Below are 19,232 nucleotides of genomic sequence, written 5' to 3'. Positions count from 1 at the left end.
TGTCATTGTGCTACACTTGTGACAGGATGAGCCCGGCCAGGAATGGAATCAAGCTATGCCGAGGGATTTGGCAGTTACCGTTTCAATAGGTCTGGCAGGAAAGGTTAGAATTTTTAAAGTGTGCTCGTGACGCTGGATAGTAGCTTGGAATGCAGAAGCTCTGCCTGGTGAATGAGGGTAGTGCTGGCTCACAGGTAGTCTGACCCGGAGGACACGCCGATGGCCGGGGTGGTGATAGGCTGTATCTTGCCTCTTAGGCAGTCTTATTTGAGTATGGAATCGTTTTGTGAGGAACCTTACCTCCTGTGGGACAGTTAAGACATGCTCTTTTGGAGACTGCTGTATGTGCAGTCTTCACTTAGCAAGGTTCTGATAACGCACAGATTTCAGTTACCATGTGAAGGAAAACTGTTATTTTACCTCCCCGGTATGCTGACACCTGTCTTCGGGCCTGTCACCACATGGTTGCAAGAGAGCTGGCGAAGGTCTTCTTAAGAGCATCCAAAGCAGGAGGGAAGGAAGGGGTCAAAAGCAATCTTTCTGTCACGTGGCCTTCTCTTTTATGAAGGGAGAAAAACCTGTCCCTGAAGTGCTCTACCATACCTGCGTCTCCATCTTACCATCGTCTTGACAAACAACTGTGAATAAGGTACTGCCCTGGCCTCCCTGCCAGGATTTTACATCCGTAGTTCCTCAGATACCATTGCTGAGGATTGCTCTGAGCTGGCTGTAAAAGAACCACCTGGGGAACTTGTTAACAATAAAGGTTATTGGGCCCCACCCATTAACTTTTCCCTGTAGATCTAAGGTGGGGCTCAAGAATATGTTTTTCGTTCTAAAAATAAGCAATGTGCGGGCGCTTGGGTAGCTTAGTCGGTGAAGCATCCAACTCATGTCATGATCTCACAGTTTGAGCCCCGCATCAGGCTCTGTGCTGAGAGCTCAGAGCTTGGAGCCTGCTTCAGATTGTGTCTCCCTCACTCTCTCTCTCTCTCTCTCTCTCTCTCTCTCTGCCCCACCTCTGTCTCTCAAAAATGGATAAAAACGTTAAAGAATGAAAAATAAGCAATGCACAGCACAAAAGATTTAGAAAGTTATATGGTAAAAAGCAATTCTCTCTTTCCATTCTGCATCCATTCTGATTTCTTTCCCAGAGGCAATCACTTGTACCAACTTTTTGCATATTGTTACAGACTTATACTCTGCATGCATTTACAAACATGCATGTGTGGTTGGTTGGCCGGGTGGGGGCATCATATTATACAAATCTGCACCTGGCTTTTGTTTCTTTCCAGCATATCTTAAAGATCTTTTTCTCTGTCTCTCCCCACAGAGCTGCCTCATTCTTTTGAAAGGCTGCCTCCTAGCAGCTTATAAAAACCCTACGGGGGATTCTATTGTACAGCCAGGTTTGGGAGCCACAGATAGTCTGAATGTTAAAGGAGGTTAGGAAAAGTTTTCTTGAAATGTTAATGCTTTAAATCTTGCATTCCCAGCAAGGAACTAGACTCAGCAAACATTTTGTGTACTTCTAGATTCAGGTTGCTTTAGAACAAGTTTTTACATAATGTTTACTTGATATGGTTATTAGGTAAAATTTGTCAGTCAAAAATACATTAAGACAGTAGTATTATATGTATTATATATATGATATATAATATATAAGGCATTATAATATATAAGGCATTATATACTGATATGCATACTGATAACATACTTTTAAATTCCTTCCTTTATTAAGAAAATTGCCAAGCAAACCTTTATGAAATTGCTAATGTTTATCCTTTATTGACATGGCAGTTTTTTCTCCCCCCCCAATAATTTACAAAGTTCTTACATGTTCACATCATATTTACTTTGGGGTGGCGTTTATTCGTTTATTCGCTGTTTCACTGGTTACAAATAGAAGTGCAGTATAGTCTAGCTCCATGAAATAGCAGATCCTCAAATAGCGGACCCGCTGGGTATTGTTTGCATTATAGCTTCCCTTAGTCTCTGCAGACATACCTTATACAGAGCCAGACAGGCAGAAAGTAGTTCGCCAAAGAGAAGCAAGACTATTAGCCCAAGAGGTCGAATGGCTAGTGGAATGGCCACAGGCTGGTGAAAGGCAAATATGTTTCGCTCTTTGGGTATTTCGGAAATTTTAAACACCTTTTCTTTCTTTAGAACATTTTAATAGAAATTATTACCTTCGTGAGAGAACAGTTTATTTGTAAAGATCCATTTCATCCATTTACCATTTACATTGCCTACTCGGTACTTAGATGTCAGGCAGTGACAGGCAGAAGGAACATGTTTTTGGCACTCAAGAAGCAAACAGTGCAGTGTGTCAGCATTTAAAATGTATTTGATGTAGTCGAGTCGATAGGTTTCACAAATTTACCTTGGAACAAATTTTGTTAGAAGCTTGTTAACAGAATGTTCGGCTTTTAAGGGGTGCATTTTGTACCAGCGAGCACACCTGTTGGTTCTTCAACCTCCCCTTGTTTTTCTCTCATGTTCTTCGTTCTGTTCTTCAGTAACATAGATGTTCTCATTCAGCTGGTTGGAAATAAGTTGGGAAGCCCTGGAACAGTTGGAAGCATAAGCCAGCTGTTTGAGGTAGAAAAAGTATCTCATTTTCTGAGATTATTATGAACTGAAGGAATTTGGTTCATAGTATGCACTTCATTCAAAACCCTCGTTAAATATAGTTAAGCACATAATATGCCAATAAATAGCTTTAATATGTCAAAAATAAAATCTCCCCAGCAGTTGAAATATGCCATACTTGACTTATAAAGAAAAGCACTTAATTTTATGAAAATAGCTTTACATGTCAGCAAGAAAATAATAGAAGTTGGGCTTTTTCTGAACCACAGATTTAATCATAAATTACCATTTTGAATTTCATATGTGCAGATTATAAATTTTTACTTTAGCTGATATCTGTTAATAATCTCAGGGTTAACACACTGCACAAAATGTAATTTAAAAATGGAAGTGCCTGGGGCACCTGGGTGGCTCAGTCGGTTGAGCATCAGACTCTTGATTTCGGCTCAGGTCATGATCCCAGAGTTGTGGGATTGAGCCCCCCCATTGGGCTCCACACCGATTCTCTCTCTCCCTCTCGAAAGAAAGAAAGAAAGAAAGAAAGAAAGAAAGAAAGAAGAGAGAGAGACAGAGACAGAGAGAGAGAGAAAGAAAGAGAAAGAAAGAAAGAAAGAAAGAAAGAAAGAAAGAAAGAAAGAAAGAAAGAAAGAAAGAAAGAAAGAAAATGCCTTTTGGCATCCTTGTACTTTTAGTAAGAATGTCAGCCTATTAAGCCAATACTAGTTAGCAAAATAAAGTTTTTGGACCAGCAAAACTAATGTTCTACAGTTTCATTCTAAGCATTTTATGTATGTTTTATTATTAGCTCTAAGAGGGAAACAAGTGTCATTATCTCCATCTTTACAAATAAGACAAAAACAGGCAGAGTCAGTTGCTCCAAGTCGCACAACTACCTAGGTGGAGTAGCCAGGATTCTAATATAGGCTGACTGAGTCCAGACAATGCAACCATCAAAATCAATCAGAAATTGAAAACAAAGTATCTCCCCTCACCCCCTTAAAGAATGGCCATTTGAATATCTAAGTGTTCTCTGAAGAGACATCGGGAAGAAAAAATATTAAGCCAAGTTTCCTGCTCACGCTCAAACCTCATAAATAAACCCAAAGCTATACTAGCTATGACCGCTCTTTGATAGAAATGTAATAATATTAATGGCTACCATTTATTACTTAAAATATTTACAGTGCCATTGCTTACTATTTGCCAAGCCCTGTGCCTTACGTGTTTACACACATTGTTCTATTTGATCCTAGGGGAACTCCTGCCCAGAGAGATTAAGAAACTTGCTCAGAGTCAAAACTCTGAGAGCTAAAATCAAACCAAGCCTTTCTAATTCCAGAATCCGTGCATCTCACTGAAGCTAGTCCACACTTGTTTATCTTGTGGCAAGGACCTAGGCCGGGTAGATATTGCCTGGCTTATCGCTGTCCCATGAGCCCACTGACCTCAGAGTTAGAATCTAAAAGGAAATATGAAGGCGGGTTATAAACTATCTTCTATGTTCCTGGAGGTCATTCACTTCAAAGGCTACTTCCCAGCCTCTTTGATGATAGTGTGGGGCTTTGGAGGTCGTAGTCGAGTAGTTTGGTGCTTTGGGTGAGAAGGTGGAGTTTTGATACACAGGTTAAAACTTTTGTAAGGAAGGAAAATTTTAAATGAATGAATTTCTTTACTAGAGCCTTCTATCATCCAAGAAAGGATGAAAAATCTACTAATTCATATGTTGAAAGATCTTTCCCTTTTTTACCAACTGTTTGATGTCTTTAGTTATTGTACCAAATTCTTTTTTTTAAGAATTTTTTTTTTCAACGTTTATTTATTTTTGGGACAGAGAGACAGAGCATGAATGGGGGAGGGGCAGAGAGAGAGGGAGACACAGAATCGGAAACAGGCTCCAGGCTCTGAGCCATCAGCCATCGACGCGGGGCTCGAACTCCCGGACCGCGAGATCGTGACCTGGCTGAAGTCGGACGCTTAACCGACTGCGCCACCCAGGCACCCCCAAATTCTTAAAAAAAATTAAAGCTGGATGGACTTTTTTTTTTTTTTAAAGTAGGCTCCATGTCCAGTGTGGGGCCCAATGTGGTGCTTGAACTCAGAACCCTGAGATCGAGACCTGAGCTGAGATCAAGAGTCGGGCACTTAACCCACCAAGCCACCCAGGCAGACACCCCAAGCTGAATAAACTTAAAAAAAAAAGTTGCTTATAGCTTTAACACAACGTATTAGTTTTCAGATAGGTATTCTGCATAGTTAATAATCAGTAGAAATTTGCTGGGATCATGGTGGTGTGGGGACACTGTACTTAGCCAGGAGAAATCTTGAGCTCAACTCAGGAAATAGAGTATGTAAAATAGCTCAATATCAAAGTGTGAAAATGTAGCAATAAAATGTTGAAGGACTTTCTGTGGGGTGATCCAGTGAAGTTTCACCGAGAAGTTGGAATTTGAGTTGAGTCTTTGAAGACTAGGTAGTGTGGATTGCTTGGTGAAGAATGGAGAGAGAATTCGAAGCAAGAGGACTAATACCTAATGAAGTCAACAGGACAGTAAGATCTTAAAGAATTTGGCCACCCACCCTTCCAACCACAAGAGTAGAGAATATAAATGGGAGCATTATCTAAGAGGAAAAAAGAGAATGTGTGGCAGATCCTACGGAATTCTGGTTAGTCATTAATTCAATTCTGTTCTTGTCAAGGGTCCAAAAAAAAAAAAAAAAAAAAGCCAGCTAAGCAACAATTTCAGAAGATTAAGACAATAGAAAGTGCTAAAGTTGTCACTGTCCTACTCACCAAATGGCAATAGGGCTGTTCTTCTATAGATGGAAGCTATTCAGCAAAGGTCAGATTGTCACCCCTATAGAAAACCACCCCCAACATATACACACACTAGTCTAATAAACATTTAATGTTTTGCTGTTAGGAAAAAGGGCGATTTGTATATGAAGGAAAGTTTTATAAGAGAAATAAATGGAGAGACTAAAGGGTTGACAGTGATTCTTACAAAATTTGCTTTCAGAATTCTGCATTTTGTGTGTCCTACTCTATTTGCTTTTAACATACCTGTTAAAGCTGTAGTGATTCTAGAATTCTCTTAATGTAGGGTAAGAAGTGGGAAAAGTTATCCCTTCTCTGGGAAAGAAACTGAAATGTATGTAGTAGTTCCTTTTACTGCCCTTCAGAGATCTGAAATAACCTTCTTGGTTTGGGAACATTTAATTAAAAAAAATTTTTTTTTTTAATGTTTGTTTATTTTTGTGAGAGAGAGAGAGAGAGAGAGAGAGAGAGAGAGAGCGAGTGCAGTGCAAGCAGGGGAGGGGCAGGGAGAGAGGGAGACACAGAATCCGAAGCAGGCTCCAGGCTCTGAGCTGTCAGCACAGAGCCTGACATGGGGCGTAAACTCACAAACTATGAGATCATGTATGACCTGAGCTGGAGTCAGATGCTTAACGAACTGAGCCACCCTGGTGCCCTGGGAACACTTAATTTTTTGTGTTTAATTTGATTTTTTTAAATGATATTTTATATGATTAAAGAGATTTAAATAATTTATCAACTTATTGCTTTAGTAAAAAAATAGTGTACCAAATTTACTATAAAGTTCTGAAATTAAAAAAAGTTTTTTAGGGGCGCCTGGGTGGTGCAGTCGGTTAAGCATCCGACTTCAGCCAGGTCACGATCTCGCGGTCCGGGAGTTCGAGCCCCGCGTCAGGCTCTGGGCTGATGGCTCAGAGCCTGGAGCCTGTTTCCGATTCTGTGTCTCCCTCTCTCTCTGCCCCTCCCCCGTTCATGCTCTGTCTCTCTCTCTCCCAAAAATAAATAAACGTTGAAAAAAAAAAGTTTTTTAAATTTTATTTATATTTATTTATTTTTTTGACAGAGCTCATAATTTACTGGAAATATGGCCTGTGAAACCATTACAATCCAAATTGGTAAAAGATATATTCTGAACTTTATAACAGAAGCTATAGAAAGGAACAAGAAAACCTAACTCAGTTGTCAGCTGTGATTGGAGTCAGGCAGGCAGTGATGGTCCACAAAGTGGTGATTTCTGAACCAAGTTTGAAGCACAGGTAGGAGTTAGTAGATCAGACACATAGTGGAAGAGAGTATAGCTTCACCTCATGCAGACATTTAGCTTGCTTGATAATCATGAGGGCACATAAGGTAGTGAGAGGTTCTTCAGTAAAATGCCATTTATAATGTTTTGGTTTATTTTTAGTTTTTATCTTGATAAAAACTTAAAATTCTTAGACTCTGAGAAAAAAAATTTTAAAATTTTTTTTAAAAAAAAAATAAAAATGTTTATTTTTGAGAGAGAGAGAGAGAGAGATAGACACACACACACACACACACACACACACACACACACACACACGTGAATGGGGGAGGGGCAGAGAGCAAGGGAGACACAGAATCCAAAGCAGGCTCCAGGTTCTGAGCTGTCAGCACAGAGCCCGACGCAGGGCTCGAACTCAGGAACCGCGAGATCATGACCTGAGCTAAAGTCAGACACTTAACCGACTGAGCCACCCAGGCACTCCAGGTTCTGAAATTTTAAAATGAATGCTGGTGAAAATGTTTTGCTAGTTGATGAGAATTGTCAAAACCTGAAAACATCACTGACATTTTAGTGTAAGAGATTATATTGGGGAGGGGGGTGAAGAGTAGAAGCTGGAGAGAGGAACTAGGGATCTTTGGGGATTATTAGCTAAGTTTTGCCTAAAGGGTCCTAAATTAGTTCAAGTGGCCCTATCTTCTTCCCTAAGCCTTGTGGGAGTCACCCTTATTTATGTATCTTAGCTATTGATAGATGAGTTTGTGTTATATGTTGATTTAGATTTTCCAGGACATTATTTTCTTACTTAATTTGGTGTAACCGTCACTATTTAAGAGGAATGTGGCCATAGTTGAGGTATGACCTGACAAATCTGAGTTTCTGGAAGTGTCAAGTTGGCTTCTGTGCCTTTGAGTTTCTGTTCTGGTTGGAGTGTAGCCTCTACTGCTGGCACCTCATGAACCTCCCTTTCGAGGCTTGGTTTGGAGCTCTGACTGGATACAGAGAGAGCTCTCCCCCATCTCGCTTGCTTCTCTGCTGCATCTCAGCACGCTGCTACTGCCCGTAGCACTGTCAGAGAATCTGCTTCCTTGGATGTTTCAAGCTCTAAACGTTCCGCTACTTGAGCATAACCTCTGCCCCTCGCGGATCGCTTGCTCAAGGCCTCCGCTGAGGCACATAGGACCACACTGAGACGCCTCAGACCATCTGACCATTTTTTCGCTTTCACTACCTTTTCCCGTCTCCATGCCCCTTTTGTCCAGCTCACACTGCAGCGTCCATCATTATGTTAACTTCCTTGGAAATACCCTCACCTCTCTTTCTGGTCTTTGTCCACAAAACCCCAGCTCTGGACAGACCCACTCTCCTTCCTTGGGCCTGTGTTGAACACTGCTGAAAAAACATTGCACACATGGGCAGAAGTGGTTTTACTTGGAATTTGTGGTCACAGACCTCAGGTGGACTCTCAACACTGCCTGGCAGTGTGACTGTGTTTCTTGGTCTTTCCTTCTTCAGGTCAGCAATTTTATACTTTCTTCCCTAGCTCCTCACGCCTCACGCCTTTCTTTTCTCACACTGTCCACATTCAGCTGGTTATCTCACACCAGACTAAGCTGAGAAAACCGAAGCCTTCCGGCTATAGTGTGATATCCAATTTATCAATTTTTTCCTTTGTTCCGTGTGCGTGTGGGGCTGGATTCAAGGCATGAAGATTTACTCCTCTGCTTTATTTGAAGAGTTTTATAGTTTTAATTTTACATTTAGGTGTATGATCCATTGGAGTTAATTTTGGTATACGTATATGGTGAGGTCCCAATGCATTCTTTTGCATCTTTGTTCATTTCAGGAGCATTTGTTGAAAAGACTATTCTTTCCCCATTGAATGGTTTTGTCATTGTCGTCGAAAATTAGTTGATCCTAAAAGTAAGGCTTTATTTCTGGGTTCTCAAGTCTGTTGCATTGATCTGTGTGTCTGTCCTTATGCTCCTGCCACACAGTCTTGATTGCTGTAGTTTTATATGTAAGTTTTGAAATTTGGAAGTTTGGATCCTCCATCCAATGAATTTTAACCTTTTCTTTGGGTTATAGAAACCTTTTTGGGTATAAGAAACCATGGGCCCAGGACATGATACATAAATACGTAGAAAATTTTACTAGGGTTTATTTTATTGAAGTGGAAATTTATAGTCTTTCAGTTAAAAAAAATAAAAAAAGCTTTATAGGGACACCTGGGTAGCTCAGTCGCTTGAGGGTTTGACTCTTGATTTTGGCTTGGGTCATTGTCCCAGGGTCGTGGAATCAAGCCCTGCGCCGGGCTCTGTGCTGAGTGTGGAACCTGCTTAAGATTGTCTCTCCCTCCCTCTCTCCCTCTCCCCTGCTCACACACTCTCTCTCTTTTTAAAAAAAAAAAAAAAAAAAAAAAAAAAAAGCTTTTTAAACAATTAGCATATTCACCTTTTGCTTTCTATGGAAATAAATGAAATAAATCTAAATTGGACAAAAAAAATAAAGCAATTTTCAGTCTGCTTAAAAGTAAATTGCACTTACCTGATTAAGGTACATGGATTGAGTGTTTGAATGGCAATGTCATGTTATTTATTTATTTTTTTTAATTTGTGTTTTTGAGAAAGAGAGAGACAGAGCGGGAGAAGGGGAGGGACAGAGACAGAGGGAGACACAGAATCCGAAACAGGCTCCAGGCTCTGAGCTGTCAGCAAAGAGCCCGACATGGGGCTTGAACTCACGGTGAGATCATGACCTGAGCCTAAGTTGGATGCTCAACCGACTGAGCCACCCAGGTGCCCCTGTCATGTTATTTTTGACAGCTGGTTTTAGCTTTTTTGTCTTGATTGCAGCGAGCTCTACTCAGAGTCTCAATGACTTTATGGTAGCAGATGTACTGGATGGAGTTCACACATGAAAGTAGGCTTGTTTGAGTATATTCAGAGATCTGTAAGATTTTTTTTGATATTTTGCTATGGTCATTAGATTGCTACATTTCAAAGTTTTTGTTGATTAATTTTTTTACGTAGTTGTAAAAATAAGATAGAATTTTATCCTTAAAACATTTTAATTATGGGGGGCATCTATGTGGTGTTTTATTTCATTGTTTAGCTTTATATTGTTTGTATATGGAAATGTGATTGATTTTTATGTGCTGATAACATATCGAGCAACCTTCTTATTGATTCTTATCATTTATGTATAGGTTCTTTTGAGTTTTCTGCATATGTAACCGTAACATTTGCAAATAGTAGCTTTTTTTTCTTTTCTAATTCTTAAACCTTTTAACCTTACTTTATTACACCAGCTAATATTCACTAGAACTGGTAAGCTCAGACATTCTTCTTTTGTTCTTAATCTCAGACCAATTTCATGTTATTTGCATAGAATTTTTTAGAAGTATCCTTCAACAGATTATGGAAGTATCCTTCTAGTCTTGATTTTCTTAGAGGTTTGTTTGCTTTTTAATCATAAGTAAATGTTGAATTTTGTTGAGAACTTGTCTTGCATTTTTTTTAAATGGTCATAAGTTTTTTCTTTTCTTTTTTTTTTTTTATTTAAAAAAAATTTTTTTTTCAACCTTTATTTATTTTTGGGACAGAGAGAGACAGAGCATGAACGGGGGAGGGGCAGAGAGAGAGGGAGACACAGAATTGGAAACAGGCTCCAGGCTCTGAGCCATCAGCCCAGAGCCCGACGCGGGGCTCGAACTCATAGACCGCGAGATCGTGACCTGGCTGAAGTCGGACGCTTAACCGACTGCGCCACCCAGGCACCCATAAGTTTTTTCTTTTAATCTGTTTAATGTAGCACATTTCACTGATTAAAATATTTAGTGTTAAAACCACCTTGCATTCCTGAGATAGGCCAAACTTGGTATTTGTATGTTTTCTCATAAATGAGAGTGGTTTGTAATTTTCCTTTCTCGTATCATCCTAAGTTTTAGTATCAAGTTATGCTATCCTAAGATGAGGTAGGGAGTAAGGCTTTTTGTCCTACCCTCTGGTGCAAGTTTTTTTTTTTTTTTTTAATTTATTTATTTTGGGGGGGTGCCTGGATGGCTCAGTTGGTTAAGTGTGGGACTCTTGATTTCGGCTCAGATCATGATCTCATGGTTGGTGAGATCAAGCCCCGTATAGGGCTCTGCACTAGCATGGTGGAGTCTTTTGGGATTCTCTCTCCCTTCCCCTCCCCACCCCCTTTCTCCCCCTCCCTCTTCCCCACTCCCTCTCCCTCTCTCTCCCCCTGTCTCTGCCCCTCGCCTGCTGTCACACACACTCTCAAAATAAATAAAATAAAACAACAAAAAAAGTTTGTCTGGGGCACCTGGGTGACTCAGTTGATTAAGTGCCCGACTTTGGCTCAGGTCATGATCTTGAGGTTCTTGAGTTCAATCCCCACATTGGGCTCTGTGCTGACAGCTTGGAGCCTGGAGCTTGCTTTGGATTCTGTGTGTGGCTCTCTTTCTGCCCCTCCCCCACTCTCTCTCTCTCTCAAAAATAAATAAACATTAAAAAAAATTAAAAAACAAGTTTGAGAGCAAGACAGTATGTGTGTGCACATGCGTGGGAGGAGCAGAGAGAGAGGGAGAGAGAATCCCCAGCAGGCTTGCACTGTCAATGCAGAGCCCTATGCGGGGCTTGATCTCACCAACCCTGAGATCATGATCTGAGCTGAAATCAAGAATCCAGTGCTTACTGACTAAGCAACCCAGATGCTCCTCTAGTACAAGAATTATTTACTCTTTGAGTATTTGATAGAATTTGCTTGTGAGGCCATCTGGGACTGGGATTTTTTTTTTTTTTTTTTTTTTTTTTTTTTTTTTTTTTGGTGGGACAATTTTAAAAATTACTAAGTAACAGTTACAGGACTATTCAAATATTCTATTTCCTTGTGATTCAGGTTTGTCTGTCTTACCTATATATTCTAGTCTCTCGGCATAAAGTTGTTCATAATACTCTCTTTTACCTTTAATGTCTATAAGAATCTAGTTTCTACCTCTTTTCATTCCCAGTATTGGTTATTCGTGTCACCTGTTTTTCTTAAACTTGCTAGAGGTTTTCCCAGTTTTGTCTTTTCAAAGAATTTTTGACTCCGATGCTCTGTTGCATGGTTTGTTTTCTGTGTCATCAATTTTGCTTTTTTATTCCTTCTGTTTATGTTTTAAGGCTTATTTTGCTATTCGTTTTGTAACTTCTTCGGGTAGGTGCTTATTAGTGTATTGATTTCAGCCTTTTCTAATGCATGCACTTAAAACTGTATATTTCTGGGGCACCTGGGTGGCTCAGTCGGTTGAGCATCCGACTTTGGCTCAGGTCATGATCTCGCAGTCCATGAGTTTGAGCCCCGCGTCAGGCTCTGTGCTGACTGCTCAGAGCCTGGAGCCTGTTTCAGATTCTGTGTCTCCCTCTCTCTCTGACCCTCCCCCATTCATGCTCTGTCTCTATCTGTCTCAAAAATGAATAAACGTTAAAAAAAAATTAAAAAGAAATAAAAACACTTTGTAAGGGATATTTAAAAAAAAAACTGTATATTCTGTTTATAAATTCTGCATCCCACAAGTTTTGTTATGTAGCATTTTCGTTAGTGCTCACTTCCAGATAATTTCAGTGTTTCATTATCTGTTGACTTATGGGTTACTTAGCAGTTTATTTCTTAATTTCTAAGCAATGGAAGATTTTCCATTTAGCTTTCTGTCATTGATTTCTAGCTTAATTGAACTGTAGCTAGAGAGTTCCTAATTTCAGACCTTCAGAATTTGACTGTGGTCCAGTGTATGGTAGCTTGTTACCAATGGTCCATGTATGCTTGAAGGAATGTGTGTCCTGGAGAGGTTGGGTAGAGTATTCCATAGATGTCCATTAGTTCATGTTTTTTTTTTTAATCCTGCAGTTCAAATCTTGTATATTTAGATTCTTGTTTGACCTGCTTATTCCATCAGATACTGACAGAGGTGTCAAAATCTCCCAGTACAGTTAGTTGTTCTTGTTATTGTCCTCCTGGGGAACTGAAAGTTTTAGGCTTTATCGCATATTTTTTACTTTAGATTTTGTGTTGCTTAATTTTAATATAGCGTACTTTCTTTTGATTACTATTTTCATGGTATTTATGTGTCCATCCTATTACTTTCAATCTTTCTGCATTCCTGTTTTATGTATGTCTCCTATAACTAGGGAAGTCCAGCCAGGTAATCTGTAGCTTTTAATTGGAACAGGTTAATCCATTTTCATATAATGTAATGACAGAGGTCATATATTTTAATTTATACCTCCATCTTATTTTGCTGTCTCTATTTCTTTTCCTCTTTTTTTTCCCCTCCTGTTTTTGAATTGATTTTTTAAAAATAAATTCTTATAAATTCTGTTTCTGCTTCGGTACTAGTGTGGAAGCTATACTTTTTTTTTTTTGAAAAAAAAATTTTTTTTAATCTTTATTTATTTTGAGAGAGAGACAGAGTGTGAGCAGGGGAGGAGCTGAGAGGAGGGAGACACAGAAGCCAAAGCAGGCTCCAGGCCCCGAGCTGTCAGCACAGAGCCCGACGCGGGGCTCAAACTCACAAACTGCAAGATCATGACCTGAGCCGAAATCACTTAACCCACTGAGCCACCCAGGGGCCCCTGGAAGCTATACTTTCTATTTCCGTTCCTTTAGTCATCTCTCAAGAAATTCTAATAGGCATTCTCAACTTAAGGTGATGTTAATCATCACCTTTCCTGTCCTTCCAGGATAAGTGCCTGAAGAGCCTGTAACTCCGTTTGTCCTTTCCTTACTCAAGTGCTGTTGTTATGTGTTTTAGTTCTCTATATATTTTTAAATCTCACATGACATTATTTTCGGTAGTGAGTCTCCATGTAAATTTACCCATATATTTATTACTTTTTTTAGCTTTTCACTTTTTTCTTGCATCCAGACCTGTGATCATCTCCCATTTTCCAGAAGTATGTCCTTTGCATTTCCTGTGCTGTGGGTTAGCTGGAGGTGAACTCTCAGGTTTTGGTTCACTACGAATCATTCTCCCCCCTCCTTCTTGAAACATATTTTTAATTGAATACTAAGTGCTAGGTTAATAGAATGCTAGGATATAGGAGGAAGGGAAGAGGAAGAGAAGAGAAAGAGAGCATGAGAGCTCTCTAGTGTCTCTTCTAAGGACACTGATCCTGTTGCATCAAAGCCCCACCCTTATGACCCCATTCAGTCTTTATTACTTCTTAGAGGCTCTGTTTCCAAATACAGCCACGTGGAGGGGTTAAAGCTTTGGCATGTGAACTTTGGGGGGACACAAACATTGAATCCACACTAGGTGACATTTACATAATGGTTGAGCTCTTATGGCTTATAATTATATTATTTCTGATGTCTCTACTGTTAATAGTGAATCATTTCCCATGTATTTGGGCATATTTTTGCCCCATAATTATTTAGCAAGTGTGTAGGGAAGAGAATAAAATTTGTACATATGTTTCTGGAATCTACAAAATTTGTTGGTGAGGCTGTTGTACACTTCGCAGCTAAATTCTAACCGTCTATTACAGTTAAGTAAATATTTTCAACTTATTTACATATTGATTCTATTTTTCTTTATCTTAGCTGTGTTGGTGTAGAAGAACATCATGCTGTTGACATTGACCTTTATCACTGTCCCAACTGTGCAGTTCTACATGGTTCCTCCTTGAGTAAGTACTAGAAGCTTAAATAAAAACTGAAGTTTAGAATTTAATGTGTACAGGGTGCCTGGGTGGCTCAGTCAGTTGAGTGTCCGACTCTTGATTTTGGCCAGGTCATGATCTCATGGTTCATGGGATCGAACCTTGTGTCGGGCTCTGCACTGACAGCTTAGAGCCTGCTTGAGATTCTCTCTCTTTCCCCCTCTCTCTGCCCCTCCTCCCCTCACGCTTGCATGTTTTTTTCTCTCTCTCTCTGAAAATAAATAAACATTAAAAAATAAAAAGAATTTAATGTGTACATGACAATATTTTAATAATACTTTCACTAGTTATGTTACATCCACTAAGAACTGTAGGGAATATTTTTCTGAAGATACTGAGAATGCACTTTCTGTCTGAATTATTGAATAACTTATTTCATAAGTCAAAAAGATTAAATGAAAAAATATTATTCTTAATTGCCAGTGCAAAGCCCCCAAATTCAAGGACATATATTCAAAGTTTTCAATTTGAGAAATGTGAAAAATTTGCTAATTCTAGAAACTGATGTCAACTGCCTTTATCTCTTTATAAATAAATTTAAAAAAACCTTTCAGTAATATTTGGGACAGACTTTAATGCACACACATGCATTATATTTTTAGGAGAAAATTAGGGCATCAATATGCTAAAATATTACTTACGTTTTCTGAATTTGGTCATCAGTTTGAGTATGGCCTAGAGTCCTGCCCAACTTGAAGCCACACCCCGTCCAGTCCCATTCTGAGGAAGACCGAAGCCAGACCGAGTGTCTGCCTGCACTCTTCTGCCCCAGGGGCAGGACACAGGCAGGGAAGTTCACACATCCTCTGGGGTGTACCAGCGTCACACACAAAACGATATTTTACAGATGCTTCAGAAGAATAGACTGGAATGCTAATGGTCATTGTGCAGATGGAAAGTAGGGATAACGTTTAAAAGGTTTTGAAGGATGTTACAACTTTCTTTTGTAAAAAATGTAGACTACAAACTAGCATTTCTGTGTTCATGAGACTAGAGGGAAAAACCAGGCTTAATCATTTTGCAATAGGAAGAAAACTCTACCTGAACATACTTTGATACACACTTGAGTGAGATGTAGGTAACCTATCCAACCTTTTTTTTTTTTTTTTTTTTTTTAAATTTTTTTTCAACGTTTATTTATTTTTTGGGACAGAGAGAGACAGAGCATGGACGGGGGAGGGGCAGAGAGAGAGGGAGACACAGAATCAGAAACAGGCTCCAGGCTCTGAGCCATCAGCCCAGAGCCCGACGCGGGGCTCGAACTCACAGACCACGAGATCGTGACCTGGCTGAAGTCGGATGCTTAACCGACTGCGCCACCCAGGCGCCCCGTATCCAACCTTTTTAAATGCAGCTTTTTTCCTAGTATTTTTTTCTTCACAGAAATTTTTTTCTGAAGTTGTGGGCAAGTAATTACTTAAGAGAAACTTACTAGCAACTGACTGCTTATCTGTTAGAAATATTAGTAATTTATCTAGTCTCTTTGTAAGAGATTGAGAAATTTAAGCTGTAAGAATACATTAAAATATTTCCTTGTAATCTACAGGTTATCCATTTATTAGTTACACAGTATAAAATTTGAGGTTCACAAATTGGTAGAATTGTTAGTGTAATTGACCAGTTTATTGTCATAAATGTTTTTAAAAGTTCTTATTTTGTGTAGCCGTGAAGTATGTGGCATATAACTTGTAATAATTATTGACCAAGTATAATTCTTAGAGGGAATAACCAATACTGGGTTGTTATTTCAAGAAAGGAAACGGAACTAAAATTTATAACAGTTTTAGTTTAGAATTCAAGTATGTAATCCCAAGATGAAATAATTTGAATTTAATTTCTATGAAATACCAGTGGGTTAACTATGATATGTGATGCACTCTATTTTCTATTTTTCCTATGTGATTTAATTTTTTAAAAAGCTTGTCATCCTCACTAAATTGATTTCACAATCCATAATGGATCACGACCTGCACTTTGAATAACGATGCTTCAGAGAGAAGCTTGACTACTGCCTGGCCCTGGCCTGTATGCTTCTCATCCTTGAATAACATAAGGTCAGGCATTGGTTATCTTCTGGGCAAGAGTCCAGCTCTGAATACCCACAGGGAAAATGCCCAAGATCCAGTAATTTGTTTTATCTTGATCTAAGGCTCATTTTCCCCACCCCCTCACCCTCCACCCTCAACTTGGGTCATCCCTTTTGGCCTCTTTCCCTCTGCTGTTAAGCCTCTCTTGCTGGCTACCTAGGGCTTCTGTCTTCTCAGAATTCCCTGGGAATTCTTATTATAGATACTATTAGTCAGTATAATACCCACTTGGTATAGTGAATTTAGACTTGACCCTTTTAATGGGAATCAGGAACTCTATTCAAGGGCAAGTATCAAAAAAGCCCAATACTTAAATACATACCTCAGTGCTCCTCAGGCATATGGAAGCCAAACTCAACATTTTCTCTCCCTAGGACCACTGCTAGAATATTCCTTCCCCTCAGATATTCAGCCAGCTTCTTGCAGTGGCTGATTTTATGTGTTAAGCCTGTTGGCCTAACAGGACATTTATAACATTCTGTTAACATCATGCAAGACTGCTTATTTAAAAAGAAAGAGAAGTAATTGGCAGCTCATGGGATGCCCCGGACACTGTGCTAAGAAGTACTTGACCTCTGTCATTTCCTTTGGTATTTGTAACACCTCGATGTGAGAAAAATATTATCTAACCAGCTCTTTCACGTAGCTGTTTGGTAGAGCTGGGGTTTGAGCCCGTAGCTGTCCAGTCCCAAATCTGTTCTAATTCTAATCTGTCCTGCCGAAATGAAAATTAAAACAATGTAATACCATAGTTTACTTATCAGATGGGCACCCTTTTCTTTTTCTTTTTTTAAATGCTGATGCTCACTGTTGATCCAGGGTTTTGAAATGGCTGCTGCTTATACGTACACTGGTAAGAATATGAGTCACCTACTGCTTTTCTGGTAAGAGTACGAGTTACCTACCACTTTTCTGGAGGCAGTTTTGCAGTATGTAGCAAGTATCTTCATAATATTGAATCTTTCTTCTAGCATTTCTAAGAATTTATCCTGAGGAATTAATGAGGGAAACAGATTTATGTATATGAATATTAATCTTAACTTTGTTTGAAGAAAGATTCAGAATGAGCTAAGTGCTTAAGAATCAAAAAAAGGATTATAAAATGATGCATCTACATCTACGTCTTAAAATTCTAGGCTGCCTTTAAATTGCTTTTGAATTTTTAATGAGAAAATGCTCCTGATAGAATAAGAAAGGTAAGCAGGATGAATATCATGATCCCAGTTGAAAATAAAATGGGGTTATGAATCTATATAGATGTAGAACAGAAGCCTGAAATGAAACACCCTTGAATTTTACAAGTGATTTAAATGAGAAAAAAAATAACACACGAAGGATACTAGGAAATGGTATTTTCTAGGAAGGTTGCTTTAAGATTCTCAGTTTTTCTCATGAGACTTTTAAAAAATGGGATTTATTCTTCTCAATGTTGAGGGTCTGACTGCCACGAATTACTTGGGAATCTTGTTTTAAACTCTTAGATATGAATAAGGCTTATTTCCTCCCCTATTGGGTATTTAGTGTGACTTCTTATCCATATGAGGATCCAGTATTATTTTATTATTATGATCTTTGTGAGGTGCAGGTTTAAAATAACTTAGATTCATAGAGTTGCCCCCACCCCATGTTTTATTATGACATTGTTCTAACATACAGGAAAAGTTGAAAGAATTTTGCAGGAAGCGCCTCCAAACTCACCATCTAGGACTCTATTAACATTTTACGTTATTTGCTTTACTGTGGTCTGTGTAACTATCCCACTGTCTATTTGTGTATCCACTTTTTTTTTTTTTTTTGGATGCATTCTAAGCTGGTTGCAGACTTCAGTACATTTCCCAGAATCATGAAGGTTTTAGGCTTAAGAGTGATTTTTGAACTTAAAAAAAAAAAGATAGAAAATTGACATCTTACACCAATAGCAACAAAAGGGATGTATGTGGTGCTGCCCTGGTGGAAGCAGAATGAGGTCTGGAGTTCCCTTTTCAGCCTCTTCTCCATCTTCCGCTTTATCAAGGGTTTCTTGACACAGTTTGAAACACAGCCCTCCTGCCTTCATTTCCACTTGAGAAAACTGGACCCAGTCGTGTTCTGTGACTTGCCCAAGGTTGTGGAGTAAGTCATGGCTGAACTAGGAGTCAAATCCAAGTCTACTGATTTTGATTGCCGTGACTCTTGAAGATCGTAGCTGCCCAGAGCTGTAGCATCACAGGATCTTAGCGTTAGAACTAATCATAAAGTTATTTGTTCTGTCATTCCTCTTGTTTTCCTTTAATTATGATGTAGCCACCTGCTCTTCTTTTGTGGCAGTGTAAGCATGCTTATTTTGGGAATAGATCTTGACATAAAAGAGAAGGGAGCTGTGCTGTTGGAATAAATTTCCGATGTGGGATCAAAGGTCCTATCCTGAGAGGATGACTTGGATGATCCATAGAAACCATATTATGACTTAAATGGTCTAGTGAAAATCATGATTTAAAATAATTGTGATATTTTATAGTATGTGTAAATGTGGCTATTATAATGGACTCCACCTGCTAATTTGAATTTGTTGCTTTCATTAAAAATTTTTTTGAAATAAAAAGATTTTTAAAAATCCACAGTTAATTGCCTATAATTGCAGCATTACACAAAGTAAAATTTACCTCTTCAGCATGGAAATGCATTAAAAAGCAAGTGTGTTTGTACTTAAACAGTTGTTATTTCTGATTATATAGAATATAACTTTTAGAAAGTGCATGGTATCACCAGTTACCAAAACTGTTTTCTTTTTCTAATCTGAAAAT

At 38.9% G+C, this 19,232-nt stretch overlaps 1 protein-coding gene across 1 annotated transcript in view; it reads left to right on the top strand.

Annotated features, from left to right (window-relative positions):
- KDM7A (lysine demethylase 7A) overlaps positions 1 to 19,232 on the top strand; it is an 83,559-nt gene that overhangs the window by 22,193 nt on the left and 42,134 nt on the right. Inside the window, exon 2 of the mRNA XM_043589706.1 lies at positions 14,244 to 14,329. Coding sequence (XP_043445641.1) covers positions 14,244 to 14,329 — 86 coding nt within the window. The remainder of the gene's footprint in view (positions 1 to 14,243; positions 14,330 to 19,232) is intronic.

The sequence above is a fragment of the Prionailurus bengalensis genome, chromosome A2 (assembly GCF_016509475.1).
Source record: "Prionailurus bengalensis isolate Pbe53 chromosome A2, Fcat_Pben_1.1_paternal_pri, whole genome shotgun sequence".
NCBI classification, from domain to species: domain Eukaryota; kingdom Metazoa; phylum Chordata; class Mammalia; order Carnivora; family Felidae; genus Prionailurus; species Prionailurus bengalensis.
The sequence above is the reverse complement of the archived record's forward strand: the minus strand, read 5'-3'. Positions and strand labels throughout refer to the sequence as shown.